At 54.2% G+C, this 20,144-nt stretch overlaps 1 protein-coding gene across 2 annotated transcripts in view; it reads right to left on the bottom strand.

Moving 5' to 3' along the window:
- Nucleotides 1–2,327: 2,327 nt before the first annotated feature.
- The window catches only part of NEGR1 (neuronal growth regulator 1), a 159,893-nt gene continuing 142,076 nt past the window's right edge, over nt 2,328–20,144 (bottom strand). Inside the window, exon 5 of one of the 2 annotated variants that reach the window (XM_063406842.1) lies at nt 2,328–5,121. In XM_063406842.1, coding sequence (XP_063262912.1) covers nt 4,997–5,121 — 125 coding nt within the window. In that variant the 3' untranslated portion in view covers nt 2,328–4,996. The remainder of the gene's footprint in view (nt 5,122–20,144) is intronic. The other variant, XM_063406841.1, reaches the window with a different exon arrangement.

Below are 20,144 nucleotides of genomic sequence, written 5' to 3'. Positions count from 1 at the left end.
TGTGCCGGGAGGGTCCCAAGGTGCCTGTCCCCCTCCTCCCACCTCCGGGATGGCTGTGGGATGAATTCCAGCGAGCCTTCGGGGATAACTCTGGCAGGGGGGAGTGATGGAGCTGCACTGGGACTGCTCTGCACCCCCTGAGCCCCAGGGAGAGCCCCCACGGCCTCTCCAGCTCATCCCAGCCAAGGGCAGAGCAGCTGGGGCGGGGGGAGCTGCTCCTCCCTCAGCCCTAATGCGGATTTTCGTCCTGCCGACCGACGGGAACGCGTCACACGCCCTAAAACACCAACGACTGAAAGCAGAGCTTGTGAGAGGTGGCAAATGTGCTGATCTCCGCGTTTTTTACATGAGAATTTTCTAATAAAAAGGAACCTTCATGAATTAGGCATCAGGAGTCGGAACAAACAGCGCTGAAGGTGCCCCAGTAAAGCCCTTGCTCACACAGAACTCCAGAGCAGGATTTGCTGAGAATCCCTTCCCCATCAGCCCGAGACCTCCGTGCCCCTGCCTTGCCCTGGCTGTTTCCAGGTGGATTATGGACTCTCCTGACTGCAGAATAAATCCCTGCCCTGCCCTCAGAGCTCAGTGAAGGAACACAAACAAGGACTGAACCCAACAGTGTCCCTGCCCGCCACATCCCCGCCTGCTCTCGGCCAAATTCAGGGCCAGTTCCTCCCTTCCCTGCCAGCACTGATTCCTCTGCTCTCAGTACTAAGGCTGAACGGAGAATTTTTAACTCCCCTTTTTTACATTCCCTCTTTTTGTCAACATTTCCTCATTTCACAGGGTCTTGCGTTGCCAGCTGCAGCACGGCAGGAGGGTGAGGGTCTGTGGCCCCATTCCCGCAGCCCTGTGGGGCTGGGAAACCCCCCGAGCCCCCACTGTGTCCCACCTCCGAGGGATTTGGGTGTGCAGGGGACACGGAAGAGGATGTGGCAGGTTTTGGTGGCACCACAGCGCTGCCAGCCCCACAGCAAACCCCACACTGCCAGCGCTGGAGTGCCAGGCTCAGCTTCATCCTCTCCCTACTCCCCCTCACACATGGCAGTTCATGCAAGGATTTTAAAATTATTGAAGATTCTTTTAAAAGAAATGCTTTCCTTCCCCTCCCCACCCCCTTTTTTTTTTTCTCCAAAGAAACAACCCCCTCCATGGCAGCTGTGAAATATGGATTATTTACCTCCAGACTGGGCACGAGGCAGATCCAGCCTTAGAAGTAAATGCATATTTAGTCTTTAAGGCATATTTATCCATGTAAATACATATTTTGGTATACACATTCTTCATAACACAGTTCTGTGGACTCAGTGGAGGTTTTGGTAGCAGAACATTTGCCATTGTCTATTTTAAACACTTGCTCAAAATGTGCAAAAAAAGCAGCTGTCACTGGGATGGGTTGAACACTCCCGGGATCTTAAAAACAGCATCGACTCTAAAAAAACCTATTGAAAAGTTTAAAAAAAGCTGTCTGGCTCTGGAGGATCCTGCCAAGCCACAAACCCTGCAGGAGCTGCATTAGTTGCCGAGCTGTGAGACGTCCCCGGGCCGGGTGTCAGCGCAGCTCCAGGGCCAGCAGCCTGTGCCAGCAGTGTCACTGCTCCTTGTGGGGACACACGAGTGACACAGGAGCCCTCCCAGCCCGGGCTCCAGCGTGGGCAGCAGCCCCAAACACTCAGCTGGAGCTTTTCCTGTGCTGTGGGGATGGATGGAGCCGGGCTGGGTGGGTCAGAGCTCTGAGGAAGCACAGACCAAACCTTCAGAGGTTTGTTCTGTGCCCCAAGCACACCCCAGCAGTGACAGCGCTGGCACGGGGCGGGCCCTTCCAAGCCCCAGCTCTGTCCCGTCCTGCAGGCCCTGGGGGGGCTGTGGTCACTCTGCTGCTTTGGGGCACAGATCCCAGCCTGTCCCAGCCCAGCATGGAGCACACCCACCCAGGACCTGCTGTGTCCATCCCCAGCGCAGCCCCAGCCCTGCCCAGCTCCAGCTGCAGAGCCCAGAGCCTGGCAGTGCCTGCCCCTCTCACCCCAGCCCTGCCCAGAGCCCAGAGCCTGGCAGTGCCTGCCCCTCTCACCCCAGCCCTGCCCAGAGCCTGGCAGTGCCTGCCCCTCTCACCCCAGCCCTGCCCAGAGCCCAGAGCCTGGCAGTGCCTGCCCCTCTCACCCCAGCCCTGCCCAGAGCCCAGAGCCTGGCAGTGCCTGCCCCTCTCACCCCAGCCCTGCCCAGAGCCCAGAGCCTGGCAGTGCCTGCCCCTCTCACCCCAGCCCTGCCCAGAGCCTGGCAGTGCCTGCCCCTCTCACCCCAGCCCTGCCCAGAGCCCAGAGCCTGGCAGTGCCTGCCCCTCTCACCCCAGCCCTGCCCAGCACATCCTGCCTCACAAAAACACCCCAGACACGGCTCCCAGTCCCGCTGTCCCTGTGGGTTTGGGTTTTCCTTTTGGGCTTGACAAGAAGGATGTCCCCACCAAGGGAGGATCCAGCGTGGGACAGGGGATCTCCTCCTCGTCACCCAGTGGCTCTCACTGGTGCGAATGCAAACATTCAACACTTCACTGTATATTCTTTTTTTCCATATTTAATAAAGCTGCTGCTCATTCTATTCTGTTGCTGGAAAGATCAGGTTCCAAATATCAGGAATCACTGGAATGCAATGTATCATTGGAATGCAGGGTTTGATCCAGCCACAGCATAGAACCCCCTCCCGATTTTACACATATGGGTTGGGTTATCCACATCCTTATTTTTTCCTTCATAGAACTGCACTGACACAAGACTTCCTGCAGCACCACTGCTTCTAGTGAATGGATTCTAAAATAGAGCACTTTAAAGCTGCAATACAAGAGGCATTGGGATATCAGGACTGGCAAACTCATCTGAGTTGAGTTTGTACCCTTTCCTTGCAGAATGGGTTTGTTCATGTTATTCCAGGTTTTAAAAAATGCCACATTTCTGAAAACAGCAACTGCTTGGCACATGGCTGTACATACAAGAGAGATAATACAGTCTGTCACTGAGCACATGCACAGTGACCCAGGAGTTTTATTGCCGTCTTCTGGAGTGAACATCTCTGTTCCTGCCCTTTCCCAGCAGGGGCAGCAGAGGCACTGCACGTTCTGGCTGCACACTGGCCTGGGACAGTTCGGACTGAGCCCAGAAAACTCAGAGTCCTCCTTGTTCAAAAAATGGGATTGGGGACTGCTGAGCATTCCCAGTGCTCAGCTGGTGCTGCTCACTGCCAAAACCCGCCTGGAGAGGGAAAACGGGGAGCTGGGAATTTGTGTCACCTACCGGAATCTGGGGATGATCACAGTGAAAGTGGTGCTGTCCCACCCACGGCCAGGCTGGACAGGGCTCGGAGCAGCCTGGCAGAGTGGAAGTGTGTCCCTGTCCCTGTCCCTGTCCCTGTCCCTGTCCCTGTCCCTGTCCCTGTCCCATCCCTGGCAGGGGTGGGATGGGCTTTGGGGTCCCGCCCAGCCCAGCCCAGCCTGGGATTCTGTGCTAACAGTTTTGTTTTTCCTGCTGTCAGCAGGAATTTTGTTTGTGGGCGAGCCAGGAGCTGTTGGGGCCCCCAGGGGCTCTGGTGTCCGAGGGCTGCTGGCCAGGCCATGGCAGTGACCCACAGCTCTCGGCCAGGGGGGAGCTGTGAGCAGCCCCTCTCACAGGGCAGGGCAAAGGGAGTGACACCATTTCTGAGTGGGAGGCGTGTGGCAGCGTGTGGCAGCGTGTGGCAGCGTGTGGCAGCGTGTGGCAGCAGTGTCCTCCCGAGGCTGCAGCACGGGGACGCAGTGTCAGGGCTGGCAGTGTCCCCAGGCCCCCCTGCCCGGGTGGCTCTCCCGGGACAGCCCCTCAGGAGGGGCACCCTGGCTGCCACAGGGGTGTGTGGAGTTGGGAAGTTCTGCCTGGTTCTCCAGGGATGTGCAGGTGTCTCGTGGCTCAAAGCATCCTTTATCATCGCTAAGTCGGCCAAACCAGTACAAAACTGAGTGCAAGAAAAACACCGGTTCACGTCGGCCTTGCCAGTGATACAAAAAGGGACGGCCCTGACGTCTCCAGCCAGGTGGGAGTTTGGCTTCAGGGGAACATTCTGACATCCTAAAGACGCCCCAGAATAATTTGGGTTCTGTTTTCTAACGGGAAATGTGGTTTTTACAGAGGTCACCCACTGGTCAGTGGTGGAGGAGGGAGGAACAAGGGGGAGCTGGTGCCACCCTGGAGCTCTGCCCCGGAGAGGAGCCTTTCCTCGGAGCCCGTGGCGCCTCTGTCCTCACCGGGGGTTCCTTATGCTCAAAAGGATGCTTCAGCATTTCCCAAAACACATTCCAGATTGGCTGGAGAGGAAGAGGAAAGTCGTGTTTCATGAAGGCACAACCATGCTGAATTGGCAGGAAAGAGGGAAGAGAACAGAAGCAGTACTGCGCAGTGCAGTTATAGTACAAGGCTCATTCTTGAAACCTGAATATCATGCTAGAAGTAAATCTAGATATGTGTAATATTTTGAGGAAATATTTTGAAGGCAATGTCATTTGATTTTTTTTTTTTTATCTCAAAAAAGAACAAATGTTTCTGTGTAAGTTTGGATAGAATGGTAGTTGAGAAGGGAACTGAATGTTTGTATTGCAGCCTTAAAGAAGCACATTTTTACTGCAATATCCTTTTTTTTTTTTGTAAACTACAGTCTGCGACTCAGCAGACCATGACTGAATGCTTCTGAAAACTTGTCGATTACAAACATGAAATCACAATTAATATCCTCTAAAAGTAATTTCAGAGTTCTCACGTCTTAAAAAAGGACAATGTGTACTGCTCCACAAGGTAATGCAGCTAATCAAAAAAAAAGGAGTCGAATTAAAGTATTTACATAATGAGCAATTCTACAGAAGGCGATCATCCCCGTGTAAGCACTGATTATATCCCACGCTGCTTTTAACAAACTCTACCAGATTGGATCCAGCCATCAGCACTTTCAGAGAATCCTTGAAAGCCTTTTATGGTCTTTACATTTAGTGCAGAAGGATGTTCTTCAGGTAGAATATGCTGCTGAGGGAGGACAGCGTCAACACCAGCGACCAGCAGGAGAACAGCACCTCGGCGTGCCCGGTGATCCCGTACTGGGCTGTGCTGGGAGCTGCAAGACAAGACAGGAGTCACTGCCAGTCCCCACTCCCAGCCCCCACGGTCCTGTTTTCCAGGAATCCTCCCGAGCTGCCCGTGGGGCAGCAGCAGAATTCCTCTGGAAAGCAGAGCCAGCAGCCCGGCCCGCCCAGGGGACACCCCGCTTGCTCCAGGGGAGAAACTGGTTCTAAGGCAAGCACTTAAACATGGGAGGGCTTCACTTTTAAGCAGCTGGATGATTGATCCGTTTTGTGTTCCTGAGCATTAAGATCTGCAGTGCAATCAATGAGAGGCGGCTGGATTAAGCTCTCGTGCAGAACAGCTCATTTTGTGCCCAACTCCACAAGCCAGAGTTGGACAATTGTGCTCAGCCAAAGACATTAATACTTATTTTGAAGAAATTGTATTTATTTGTTTACCACGAAGTCTTTCTCGAATTCCTGGGTGAATGCACACAAAGTGCAAAGAGGGGAAGTGCAAGAACTCAGTGCTGAGGAGCAAGGGAGGAGCTGGTCCCTGGGGCTGGGCTGGGGCAGGAATGTCCTGGCAGAAACCTCGTCCTGAGAGCACAGGGGGAACGGCCTTGAGCTGGATGAGGGCTGGTTTAGATGGATCTGGGGCAGGAATTGTTCCCTGTCAGGGTGGGCAGCCCTGGCACAGGGTGCCCAGAGCAGTTGTGGCTGCCCCTGCATCCCTGGCAGTGCCCAAGGCCAGGCTGGAGCAGCCTGGGACAGTGGGAGGTGTCCCTGCCATGGCAGGGGTGGCAGTGGGTGGGATTTGGGGTCCCTCCCAGCCCAAACCATTCCAGTTCTGTGAAAGGCGTGGGTTTGCTCTTGGAGAGGCACAGGGAGCACGAGGAGCTGTTCCCTCTCCTCACAATCCCTGTCTGCTCCCACAGCCTCCCAGTCCCAAGCCTTGTTCAGCCCAAGTCCTGGAGCAGGAACGTCCCTGTGGTGTCTGTGCAGACCCTGGAGCTCCATTTCCAGTGTGTGACATTAATGTGGCACAGAGGATGTGACACAACCCCAAATCCTCTGCTGTCCCCCCGCGCAGGAAGGTTCAGGTAACAAGCCCAAAACAAAATGAGATCAAACCTGGTTTTGAGGCTTAATTTAGTGACTGATGACTGTGACTAACTGCAGGCCAGGGCACTTCCTCTCCTCTCATCAAAAAGGGACTTTCTGGGCTAAGTCAGGACGGCAAATCAACCTTTAATTCATGACAAGGGCCGGGCGAGGAAGCTGAAGCATAACACAGGTGCTATTTCATTTTATGGTATGAAAAGAGTTTCCCCAACTTAAAGATAATTCGAGCTGCGGTGGCTATAAAAGCGAGCGGAAAATTATGTAAATCTGATTTCCTGCATATGAGCCAGCTCTGTCTTTCCAAGGCTTATTAAATCATACCTGGATTGTTTCTGCACAAAGGCAAGAGGGGAGTTAATGGGGGGAAAATGCACTGACTTGGGGAGATAATAGAAAAGAGTTACAGCTCCCAGAGCTGCCTAAGCAGGAGAATTGGATGGGAAAGAAACCTGGAGGAGAAGCAGACCTGGAGAAGCTTAATTATCAATTATGATGTCACACAAGGCCTACTGAATGCCACACGGCTTAAAATACTGGGCTAGACTCTTAAAATTTCTTCAGAATTAATAATCTCCTGCAGACTTGTTCTTTTCTCCCTCAGAATTTTGATTAACTTTTCCTGTGGCTCCCTGAATTCTTTGCTGCCCAGGCAAAACGCTGTTGCTGGATATTAATAAAATTCCATAGATTTGTGCTGATATACAAACTTTCAAAATAAACACGCCTTTAAAATTTAAAGACTCTTTGCACGGCCTGCTCAGTCCTTGATCTACTCTGGGTAATTATTTTAGTGGGGACTGAGCAGCCCTTGCTTTCCTGAGCGTTTGCTGTGCAAGGCCACGCAAGGTCGCTTTGTTCTTGGACGTGGCAATTTTCAAAGCACTTTTTGGTGGTTCTCTGTGTCAGACGAAGCCCTCAGTTTAGATAAAAATGAAAAGGTTTAAATGTTTGAGGACAGCATGAACCAGATGCCTTTTTCCCCCCACTGAAATATTTCCATGTCATTGTTTCACACACACACACACGAGCTCCCACTCTTAATGTTTATGCAGGGAGGTAATGGTGGAGGAATGTGTGATTAGGCTTTAATAAAAGCTGGAATTATTGAGTCTGTGATTACACCTGCAGCCTCCCTGGGCATTTCCATAGCCCCCTGCACAGAGCTGATTTTGCAGAGGGGTTGGCAGAGCTGTGCCAGGGCAGGGCCAGGCTGGCAGCAGGAATTTCCCCATGGAAGGTTTGGATTCCCCGTCCCTGGGGGATCTCAAAGCCCTGTGGATGTGGCACTTGGGGACGTGGGCAGGGCTGGCCCTGGCAGTGCTGGGGAAGGTTGGACTCGCTGCTCTGGGGGGCTTTTCCAGCCTAAAGGATTCTGTGATTTTATGGTCTGGTGCTGCAAACTCCCTCCAGGGCCCCGGCAGTGATACCTTGAAATGCCTTCAAAGAAAGTGAATTTCCATCCAGAAAAAGATTAAAAGGAGCTCCACGCACAGCCTGGTGTCTGAAGTAGCAAATGACCCAGGATTTAGAAGACGCAGTGAGTTTAAAATGTCAGCTGCAGCCACTGAGGGGTAATAATTTCCTTCCATGCCACTGGGTAAGTCAGATTTTCCTTAGAGCCGGAGGGGCTGCTTGCCTCGGGGTGAGGGAGGGACACACACAGAGCATCACCGGGGCTGGGATGGACTCCCAGAGCCACTGGGGTTGGAAACTGAGCTGGGACAGGACCTCAAACATCCTCCCAGGGGAGGGAGAAATCACCACCCCAGCGCCAGGCACACCCACGTGCCTTCGGAGCTCTGCTTTCTTCCCATTTAGGGATTATTGTGCCTAATCCTAATGTTTTACACCAGCCAGCACTTGTGGAAATATTTAAGACACCCTTAGCACAGATAGGATTATATTCAGACCTCTCTCCCGGTGCTGAATAGAAAAGAACAAAGTCATATTATATCAGTATCTCTAATTAATACAAGAGATTAGGAGAAGTGCTATGCTGGAACACACAAACCAGCATTTCCTAGCACCCAGGGCTGCATTAACCAGAAATAATTATAAGCTTTAATGCTGATGCTGTGTAGACAAAAGCACAGACCCCTTTAGGTTGTCTGAATAAGCAAGACTAATTCTGTTAAATGGATTATGCAGGGAGATGTTAATAAGCATTTCATTTAACTATATTCAGGTTAATCATTTACTAAAGGAAAGCCTTAATAAATTGGATTTTTTGGTGCAACATTTAAAATATACAGAGAAGGAAGGAATAAACTAACTCAAGGTCAAAGCAGTAAGGCGAGAAAAAAGGTATGAAAAAGGCTAGGCTGTCAAATAGTGTTCTTTTAAAAGAAAAGATGGGGAGATAATGGGCCTCAGAAGGCTGGGGCGAGGCCCAGGGATAACATCTCTACATTCTGTTCCACTTGAAGCTGCTGCAGGATTTATGGCAGTGGAGGAGAAGGTCGAGAGTCTGTAAAAGAACTGTAGGGAACTGTAGGGGTGATGGGCAGGGAATGGTGCAGAGCCCCAGAACCTCCGGAGAGGAGAGGAGAGGAGAGGAGAGGAGAGGAGAGGAGAGGAGAGGAGAGGAGAGGAGAGGAGAGGAGAGGAGAGGAGAGGAGAGGAGAGGAGAGGAGAGGAGAGGAGAGGAGAGGAGAGGAGAGGAGAGGAGAGGAGAGGAGAGGAGAGGAGAGGAGAGGAGAGGAGAGGAGAGGAGAGGAGAGGAGAGGAGAGGAGAGGAGAGGAGAGGAGAGGAGAGGAGAGGAGAGGAGAGGAGAGGAGAGGAGAGGAGAGGAGAGGAGAGGAGAGGAGAGGAGAGGAGAGGAGAGGAGAGGAGAGGAGAGAAGGAGCAGAAACCTCTCCTTGGGGGCCAGGAGGGGCTGGGGAAAGGCTTGACCTTGGGAGAACAGACCTTGGAGCGCTGTCTGAGGGGGAATCAGCCTACACGGGGATTTGTTTGGTTTTATGCAAATGCAATCATCCTCGGGCTGAGCAGAGACGGGAAAGGCACAGGGTGGGAGTGCAGGAGTGGGGTCAGACCCAGCAGGCTGAGGGAGCAGGACGGTGCCACAAGGGCCCGGGTTAAACACAGCTCCAGCCACCACAAAAGCACCTGGGAAACGCTGGGAATGCCAGGGAGGTGGAAACGCCTTTGGAGCGTGGTTCTCTGCAGCCTGGGGTTCCTCTGTCCCTGGCAGGGCTTAAAAAATCCCCCCTGGGCTGGTCCTGCCTGGGGCACCTCCAGTCCTGGGGCTGGCTCTGGGGTCAGTCCTGGGGTCAGTCCTGGGGTCAGTCCTGGGGTCAGCTCTGGGGTCAGTCCTGGGGCTGGCTCTGGGGTCAGCTCTGGGGTCAGTCCTGGGGTCAGTCCTGGGGTCAGTCCTGGGCCTCTCAGGAGGAGAGAGGACCCCGAGGGGCTGGAGCGTGTCCAGGGCAGGGAACGGAGCTGGGCAGGGTCTGGAGCCCCAGGAGGGGCTGAGGGAGCTGGGGAGGGTCTGGAGCCCCAGGAGGGGCTGAGGGAGCTGGGAAGGGGCTGAGCCTGGAGAAAAGGAGGCTCAGGGGGACCTTGTGGCTCTGCACAGCTCCTGACAGGAGGGGACAGCCGGGGGGATTTGGGATCTGCTCCCAGGAACAGGGACAGGAGGAGAGGGAACGGCCTCAGGCTGGGCCAGGGGAGGGCAGGGTGGGATTTTAGGGAAAATTCCTCCATGGAAATGCTGCCCAGCCCTGGCACAGCTGCTGGGGACGCAGAAGCTGTAGGGACAAGGATTCTGGCAGGAATGCCCCTGAGCCTGCCCCGTCCCACAGCCCCAGCCAGGAGCTGTTCCAGCCCCGGGCACAGGGGTCTGGCCCAGCCTCCCTCACCCAGCGCTGCAGGCTGGGGCGGATCTGCCTTTGCCATCATCTGCCAGGGGGAGCTCAGCAGTGCCGGGACAAATCTCTCTGAAAACCCTTGAGGAAGGACACGGAATATTGCAGGAGCTGTCCAAGGGCTGCCTCTGCCCGGTGGATAAGCCAGAGCTGCGGAGGATAAAGCTGGAAAGTGCCAGGTGCTCCACAGAGGGGCTTTATCATCCTCTGGGATGGGAGTGCTGGCAGGCAGGCTCAGAGATGAGCCCCAGAAGAGTGATGGGGTTGATAAGAGAGGGCTGTTATCAGCCCCTGTCCATCAGCATTCACACAGGGCTGCTGGCGGGGCAGGAACTAGAAAATGAACTGCTGATTTGTCCTTATTTCAAATGTAAATGAATAAAAAAGCATTTTACCAGTCTTAAAATGGGAAAACAGGGACTAAAATATGATTGCTACAACTGCAGAAGCAAAAATCAGCTGTTTGTTGTGCTGGAATCTGAAAGCTTAGTATTTTAAACACTAGAGACGTGCCACCAGCAATGTCTTAAAGTGAAATATTATCCCAGTCTCTGTTTGTGCATGCACAGAAAATGAGCCAGAAGCGTTTCTTGTTTCAGTCATGGAGACCCCAGTTGGGACGTGCCCTGTGTCTACTGCAAAACTGATCTCGATGCTGACTTTGACTGAGGCAAAATCTAAAATGTGATATTTACACATTGAAAAAAAGAGCCAGGCAATGAACACGTGGTAACCATGGCCACCAAGGTGTAATTCTGAATTGTGGGGAGCTGTGCCTGGGGATTGGGGTGCCCTGGCTATGGGAACCCCGGCCAAGGGGGCAGAAGGAGACCCAGGATCCCTCCCTGCCCTCCACAGTCAATTCCCTGACAAACAACTCCTGCTAAATACTGTAAACACGCACAGACTCATTTCAGACTGCTAAAAATACACGCAGCAATGGAGATTTTAAAGTCAGATCATTTTTCTTGTGAGGGTGGTGGGGCTGCCAGCCCCTGAGGGCAGTGGCTCAAAGCAGAGCTGTTCAATGGGGGCTCACAGGGCACAGAGGGACAGCTGGGATGGGGATTGGGGCTGGGATTGATCCTCAGGCGGGGAAAAGGGGGTTAAGGGTCTCAAAGAACCCTCTGGAACAGAGCAATTCCCAAGCCAGCAATGGCTCAAGAGCACTGGGTGGTTCCTCACTCGGAGGTACCTAAAAATCCCTGCAGTTCCTGGTCCCTCTGTGGGATCCTGCTGTGTCCTGGGGAGGAGAAGGCTCCAGGGAGATCCCAGAGCCCTTCCAGGGCCTGAAGGGGCTCCAGGACAGGGACTGGGACAAGGGACAGAGGGACAGGACACAGGGAATGGCTCCCACTGCCAGAGGGCAGGGATGGGTGGGAGATTGGGCAGGAATTGTTCCCTGGCAGGGTGGGCAGCCCTGGCACAGGTGCCCAGAGCAGCTGTGGCTGCCCCTGGATCCCTGGCAGTGCCCAAGGCCAGGCTGGACACTGGGGCTGGAGCAGCCTGGGACAGTGGGAGGTGTCCCTGCCAGGGCAGGGGTGGCACTGGGTGATCTCTACAGTCCCTGCCAGCCCAGCCGGCTCCAGGATTCTGTGGGTGTCCCTGGGCACCCCAGAATCAGAGCAGTGGGGCAGGACAAGCTTTAGGGACAGCCCCAGGAACAGCCCCCATTTCCAGCCCTCACACACTGCTCAGGTGTATCTTCAGTGGAATCTCATCTGGACAGACAAACCCGATGGCATCAACCAGAAACACCTTCCCTGCACAGGAACAGAATCCCCCTGATGCCTTGATGGGGTGAACGGAGCTGGCACCCAGCACGGAGAGCTCCGAGTGTGGCAGGGTGAAATAGCACAGCCCTGATGGACTCGGGTTCTGCTGAGAGGAATATTTCACAATCCTGAGGAGTATTTATGAGGAGAACTACTGTGAGGGAACAGAGTGAAATTCGGCTTTATATATCATCCTTTATGCTGGAGCCGTGTCCCATTTCTCTGTGTGGCTGCAGAGCGTGGTGGTGTTGGGAAAGTGAAACATCTCCAAGGAATCTCTGAAGAGAGATGGATGGGAGCAGCCCTGAGCTGGCTGGGAGCAGGCAGAGGAGATGGGAGCAGGCAGAGGAGATGGGAGCAGGCCTGAGCTGGCTGGGAGCAGGCAGGGGAAATGGGAGCAGGCAGAGGAGATGGGAGCCCCAGCCCTGGGAGGAACCTGAGCTGAACGGGATCACCACCTCAGCCCCGCCTGTAACCAGCAAAGGAGGGGGCAGAAATCAGCCAGGGGAGCAGGGAATGGATGGCTCTGGGCAGCAGGAGCAGACCCCATCACCCACGGTCCCAGATCATGGCCCCGGGGCCTTCTAGCACTGTCCAAAGGCTCCTGGAGCTGTGGCAGCCTCGGGGCCGTGCCCGTTCCCTGGGGAGCCTGGCAGTGCCAGCCCCTCTGGGGGAAGAGCCTTCCCTGGTCTCCAGCCTGAGAGGATGAGATCCCTGAGTAAGGCTCAGCCTGTCCCTCCCCTTGGGAGGATCCTCCTCATTTACTGCCCTTGGCACAGTCAGGGCAAAGGAAACCACAAATCCAGCTGGGATTGCTGAGTCTGAACCCTGTTTTGTCTGGAAGCAGTGGAGCAGGCACTGGAAGGGATCACTGGTGAATCCTGGGTTATTTCAGGGCCCTGCAGCCTCTGGCCCCACAGCTGGCTTGGGGTGGGACGGGCTCAGGGCTGGGACTCCCTCCTCTCCCACATCTGCCCCGATTTTGGGTTCACCTGCAGCAGCCACCAAACCCAGCCCTGTTTAGCCTGAAGTGAAATAGAAACCCAGCAGTGAACAGAAACCACCCAGTGGGTGCTGCAAGGGAATCCAAAATCAAACAGGAGAGGGCTCAGGATCCTCCACTGGACATGGCAAACACAGCTTTGGTTAAGAGGACACTGAGAATAAACCACGAGAGTGCCAGAGAAAGCATGGGGAGAAGCAAGCTGCTCATTCCCATTCCCATTCCCACTCCCATTCCCATTCCATTCCCATTCCCATTCCCATTCCCATTCCCATTCCCATTCCCATTCCCATTCCCATTCCCATTCCCATTCCCATTCCCATTCCCATTTCCCATTCCATTCCCATTCCCATTCCCATTCCCATTCCCATTCCCATTCCCATTCCATTCCCATTCCCATTCCCATTCCCACTCCCATTCCCATTCCCATTCCCACTCCCATTCCCATTCCCATTCCCACTCCCATTCCCATTCTCATTTCCGTTCCCATTCCCATTCCCATTCCCATTCCCATTCCCATTCCCATTCCCATTCCCATTCCCATTCCCACTCCCATTTCCCATTCCCACTCCCATTCCCATTCCCATTCCCATTCTCACTCCCATTCCCATTCCCATTCCCATTCCCATTCCCACTCCCATTCCCATTCCCATTCCCATTCCCATTCCATTCCCATTCCCATTCCCATTCCCATTCCCATTCCCATTCCCATTCCCCATCCCTGTGCTGCAGGTGTGGCACGGTTCCCATCCCTGTCCCAGCCCCTGGAAGGTTCCCCAGGGAAGGAGACCCGGGAAGAGCCGAGCTCCGGGGCTCTCCATGAGGGACATTCCCCACCAGGCTTTGGGCAGGCGCTGGAGCCACGTGCCAGGGCTCGGGCTGGAGAATTCCCCCTCTCCCACAGCCCCGGAGTGGAAGCCCAGCTCGGGTTGTGTGAGAGCTCCCTGCTCCTGGTGCGGATCATCCTGGCAGCCTGCAATAACTGCTTCCCTGACAATGTGCCTCTCATTTGTACGTGTCACATTGGAGACAAGCAAAAGCGTTTTAATGTGACAGAAAAATTTGACTTGGGAGCTAATTACTTTAATTTGAGAGAATTTTTGGCTCATCTGCATACTTGACAATTATTTACAACTTACATTGGTAATTAGAGGTTGGGTCTTGTGCTGAAATATTGCAAATGGCTTTGGAGACATTTGCTGATCCTCCTAACTTTGAGAGGAAATGAATTTATTAGTAGTTAATATGTAAAATATTTGTACTTCTGACCTTTTGTTAAACATTCTTCCTATATTTTAAATGATTGGTTGTCAGAGCCATTTTTCTCCGAGTGACGTGTGACATTGTAAATAAGCTCTTGAATTAAGCAGCACATTAAATCTCCGTGTTCAGTGGCAACCTTTGATAGTTCTCATATATCAGGAAGACTTTGTTGGTTCTGCTGTGTTGAGGCAATGTCATACAGCAGCGTGAATGATAATTTTTCACACTGAACTTTCCAGTTTCTGCACGGTTTCCACATCATTCTTGCGCTCCTGACAAAGGATGTGGAGCTAAGCAGGATGGAACATGATTTCTCTCCTTTTTTTGGTGTATGAGGAAGGAAGCTTTTGGCTGGAAGTGCTGGTAGCCTTTCAGCAAATCCTCCACTGAGGTGGTTGGCAGATGATTTCTAAGATGTGGGGTTTATTCAGATTTCTGTTGATTTTCCTAAGCACTTCTGGTGGGTTCCTCCTGGTCCTGTTTCTGCATGGTGCATGCATCCCTCTCTTTTTATAGGAATATGAAAAACCCCATAATCCATGGAAATTTATTCCCAAACTGTGCCAATAACCAAAGAATTACTCATCAATAGTGATGATTAGAAGAAGGTGGTGGATGAAATAAACAACCAAGGACAACTGTTTGCCAATTCCAGAAGTTACAGTGGCACCTTGAATCACAGCAGCCTCAGGCTGGGCCAGGGGAGGGGCAGAGGGGACAGCAGCAGGAATTTCCCCATGGAAAGGGAGCTCAGGGACTGGCACTGCCCGGGGAGGGTTGGGGTGCCCATCCCTGCAGATGTCCCAGGAATCCCTGGAGGTGGCTCTGAGGTGGGGACAGGGTGGGGATGGGGCACAGGGGGACTCAGAGACCTGGGGGGGCTTCTCCAGCCTCAGTGGGTTTGGGATTGAGTGACTGAGCTGTGTCACCTCCCAGCTCTGCCCTGTGCATCGGCACTGCTCAGCCCTGTCCTGGAAAAAGTGACATCCTTAGAGGGATCCAGGGAAAGTCACCTGCATAGAGGGGATCCAGGAAAAGTGACATCCATAGAGGGGATCCAGGAAAAGTGACATCCATAGAGGAGATCCAGGGAAAGTCAACTGCATAGAGGGGATCCAGGGAGAGTGATCCCCTGCATAGAGGGGATCCAGGGAAAAGTGACATCCATAGAGGGGATCCAGGGAAAGTCAACTGCATAGAGGGGATCCAGGAAAAGTGACATCCTTAGAGGGATCCAGGGAAAAGTGACATCCTTAGAGGGATCCAGGAAAAGTGACATCCTTAGAGGGATCCAGGGAAAAGTGACATCCATAGAGGGCATCCAGGGAAAGTCACCTGCATAGAGGGGATCCAGGGAAAAGTGACCTGCACAGAGGGGATCCAGGGAAAAGTGACATCCATAGAGGGGATCCAGGGAAAGTCACCTGCATAGAGGGGATCCAGGAAAAGTGACATCCATAGAGGGGATCCAGGGAAAAGTGACATCCATAGAGGGGATCCAGGGAAAAGTGATATCCATAGAGGGGATCCAGGGAAAAGTGACATCCATAGAGGGGACCCAGGGAAAAGTGACATCCATAGAGGGGATCCAGGGAAAAGTGACATCCTGAGAGGGGATCCAGGGAAAGTGACCTGCACAGAGGGGATCCAGGGAAAGTCACCTGCATAGAGGGGATCCAGAGAAAGTCACCTGTATAGAGGGATCCAGGGAAAGTGATCCCCTGCACAGAGGGGATCCAGGGGATCCTGCAATCCCCCAGCCCCCATTTCTGCAGCAGTACCCCCTTGCTGTGCTGGGCAGCAGGGAGAGCAGAGCAGGTTCCCCTGGCACTGCTCCCTTCCAGCGCAGCAGCGGGGCCGTGGCCACCCTTCCTCCCCTGCAGCGGGAGGCTGAGCCCGCTCATGAGGGATGATTGCAATTTCCACGGGGCTGTGTACGCAGGAACAAACATAACTCATCACAGCCTGAGCTATTTGCTCTTCAGATCCCAGAGCGTTTGTCTCCGAGCCCCGACGTGACATTAACTATTCATGGAGCTCCGGAGTGCTCACACACTGCCCCAGTGAAATTGTTGCTACTTTTCAAGTTGATTGAGACCTTCCCCGGGCCAGGCCGTGCTGCAGCCAGCGCGGGGCTGTCCCCAGGAGGGATGAGGAGTGCCCAGGTGTGGGGCATTCCCAGGGCTCCTGCTCCCAGCTGGCCCACAGGGCTGGCGTGGGGCAGAGTTAATGCCTGGACATGGCATTGAGGTGATTTGTCACCCTGAACACTCCGTTTGTCACCCGCATCTCTCACCCCTGACCCCACTGAGGATCCTGCTGTGAGAATGGGCAGCCCTGGCACAGGGTGCCCAGAGCAGCCGTGGCTCCCCTGGATCCCCAGGCCAGGCTGGACACTGGGGCTGGAGCAGCCGGGGACAGTGGGAGGTGTCCCTGCCAGGGCAGGGTGGCACTGGGTGGGATTTATTCGAGGTCCCTCCCAACCCAGGCCATTCTGTGGTTCCATTACCTTCCATCACTGTTCCCTAGGATGAATCATTTGGGATTGCAGCAGGAGCGGATTTGCCATCGGGAGGACTCTGAGCTCCTGCAGCTGCCTGAGGGTGAGAGGGAATGAGCCCCACACTTCCAGAGCCATTTGGGGCTGGATTTCTGCTGGGAACCCCTTTCCAGAGCCCCTCACCCTTCCTGCCTGCTGCTGCTCTGCCGCTTTTCCTGCTGCTGGAGGATTTGGCATCAGGAAGCTTTTCATGCCCCAGCCTTCCCCACTTGCTTTTCAGCTTAATCCTGAGGATTTTGGAGACATTATGGCTCAGCTTTGCATATGTTATTACACAGAAGAGAGGAAAAAACCCCAATAGCTGAGGTTTTTCAAAGCTGACTGGGAGTTTTAGGCATGCAGGTTCTGTTTGAAAACCTCCATCAATCAGTTCAGTATTCTGGTGCTTTGAGACTGAGATGGACGCCTTAAAGCTGCCTCTGACAGCCGCGGAGACACGTGCAGAAAGCCATCCTCTGCCTCAAACCCGGCCTTTTCTGCCTGGTTTGTACCGTGTACAACCCCCGAGCACCAAAATCCTTCGGGTTTCTCCCAGCCCTGATGGGGAAGTGGGCGGTGATGATCTGCACGGGCAGGGTGGGATTTGCACCTCTTTGTGGAGATAAAGACGTGTGAAATACGCTCCTGGCCCTTGTGGGGCCCCAACTCGGATATTCCTGATTCTGGGAGAATGGAGCGCGAACGGGGGGGGCTGTGCCAGGCGGGAGGGAGGGAAGGGCAGGGCTGGGCAGGGCAGGCTGGGCAGGGCAGGGCTGGGCAGGGCAGGACAGGGAGGGCAGGGCAGGGCTGGGCAGGGCAGGACAGGGAGGGCAGGGCAGGGCTGGGCAGGGCAGGGCAGGGCAGGCTGCCCTGCCGGGAGCAGCCGGGACAGGGGGAGGCTCAGCCCTGCTGGTTCTCACCGCACAGGGGTGCAGGGGATACCCGGGAATGAACAGGCTGGGAATGCTGGGAATGTTGGGGATGCAGGGGATGCACAGGCTGGGAATGTTGGGGATGCAGAGGATACCCGGGGATGAACAGGCTGGGAATGTTGGGGTGCAGGGGATACCCGGCGATGCACAGGCTGGGAACGCTGGGGATACCCGGGGATGCACAGGCTGGGAATGCTGGGGATACCCGGGGATGAACAGGCTGGGAATGCTGGGGATACCCGGGGATGCACAGGCTGGGGATGTTGGGGATACCCGGGGATGCACAGGCTGGGGATGTTGGGGATACCCGGGGATGCACAGGCTGGGGATGCAGGGAATACCCGGGGATGCACAGGCTGGGGATGTTGGGGATACCCGGGGATGCACAGGCTGGGGATGTTGGGGATACCCGGGGATGCACAGGCTGGGGATGCAGGGAATACCCGGGGATGCACAGGTTGGGAATGCTGGGGATGCAGGGAATACCCGGGGATGCACAGGCTGGGGATGTTGGGGATGCAGCGCTGCCCCAGGAGCTGAGAGAGGAACACGTAGCTCAGTCATGACCTCGGGACAAACCATGCCGAGGTCAATCCTTTCACCTCGGTGTTTGCAGTGCCAGTGCTGCTGGATGTCCCAGTGCCACCCAGCGCCTCCCAGTGCCACCCAGTGTCACCCAGTGCCTCCCAGTGCCACCCCAGGACGGTTCTGCACCCCAGGAGTGGCAGGCTGCCGCTCACCCACCAAGTTCATCCCCGCTGCCTCCTGCCAGCAGCCTTTTCTCATGGAAATCTCTGACTCAGCAGCTGGGAATGGGGGAAGTGTTTTGCGCAGCTTCCATCTTAATGAAAAGCATCTTTAAAATTTTAATCGGGCGGCTCCACGCTGTTCTGTGGATTCGGAGGCTCAGTTAAAATCTGGGCCTCCTGAAAGTCATGAACAGGAGCAGGTGCCAGTGATAAAGGAATATTTAGAAATATTTATCGAATTGTTCAGAGCTGCTGCTTAAACCTGTCAGGACCCTGCTCCTGGCAGGGTGCAGGCCTGGCTCAGCTGTCGTGTCTCTACCTACAAATTTGGGTGGTTTTCTTTAACTCAGAGAGCCTCTTGAGAAAACCCACACTCCACCCTCCCCGGGCTGCCTGGTGACACGTTAGGAGCTCTCTGGAAAGTTTAAAGAAGGAAAAATCCCAGCTTCAATTCCACCTCAGTGACTGGGCCCTGCCACAGTTTGCAGTGAGGGAAAGGAGAAGGTGCAGCCATGCACGGCAGGTTCAGGGGAAGGAGAGGCTGAGCCTGTGTCATCCTGGCAGGTTGTTTTCCACCCTGGCTGGGAATATCGTTGGCAACTCCATCAAAATGTCCGTGTTGCACAGATACTCTAAATGCAGCTGGCATGGAACTGAAATTTCCATTTGGTGCGAAATTCAGACAGGGAAAAGACAAAAAAAGAAGAAGTGTTGCCTGGAATGAGATGGGGAGCCTGGAAGGAAGCCAACGTATTTTTTTTTCCCCACTCAAAACTCAACAGGCCTTTATTTGAATTTCTTTAAAACTGACATATTCATGGAGTTTTCAAACAGGCTTTTTCTGACAAGTCCCCTAATCCCCCAAGCCTTCCCTCCCTCAGCAACCCGAGTTTGTCAGATCTTCCCTGCCAGCTGTAGCTGTAGGCTCCTGCACATTCCACACAGAGCTGGGCCCTCCCTGCAGTTATGGATACACAGCGCTATATACATCTCAAATCCCTGCACATGGCCACCCATCTCATCGGGATGGATATATGCATATTTATTCCTGTACAATTCCTGTAGTCAGCCAGTTCTGGCTGATCAAACCTTCACTTAAAACATATCCTTCTGTGATAAATAAAAACACGGACTGCTCTCTTCCTGCTGGTGAATCACATTCTGGAATCTCCTGCTTGTCTTCTCTCAGTCAGAACTGGGACTTGTCTCAGTCTCGGGGAAGGTGTAAATGGGTTGTATAAAGAACAAGGGAACAGCTGGGGCTGGGCCAGGGCAGGTTTGGGTTGGATTTTGGGAAAGGTTCTTGCCCCAGAGGTGCTGGGCACTGCCCAGGCTCCCCAGGGAATGGGCACAGTCCCAAGGCAGCCAGGGCAGGTTTGGGTTGGATTTTGGGAAAGGTTCTTGCCCCAGAGGTGCTGGGCACTGCCCAGGCTCCCCAGGGAATGGGCACAGTCCCAAGGCAGCCAGGGCAGGTTTGGGTTGGATTTTGGGAAAGGTTCTTGCCCCAGAGGTGCTGGCACTGCCCAGGCTCCCCAGGGAACGGGCACAGCTGCCAGAGCAGCTCCAGGAGGGTTTGGACAGCGCTGCCAGGGATGCCCAGGGTGGGATTGTTGGGTGTCTGTGCAGGGCCAGGGGCTGGGCTGCTGGTCCTTGGGTCCCTGCCAGCTCAGGAATTCCATGGTTCTGTGGATATCTGTGTTTCACACCCCCTTGGCTGCAGGAAGTCAGAGCCATACTGGGCAGAGCCCCGGCCCTGTCCCCACGCTGCAGTCCCTGCACACACCTGGAAAATGCTGACCCCACCCACAACAACACAAATTCACCTG

The sequence above is a fragment of the Prinia subflava genome, chromosome 10 (genome assembly GCF_021018805.1).
Source record: "Prinia subflava isolate CZ2003 ecotype Zambia chromosome 10, Cam_Psub_1.2, whole genome shotgun sequence".
NCBI lineage: Eukaryota > Metazoa > Chordata > Aves > Passeriformes > Cisticolidae > Prinia > Prinia subflava.
The sequence above is the reverse complement of the archived record's forward strand: the minus strand, read 5'-3'. Positions and strand labels throughout refer to the sequence as shown.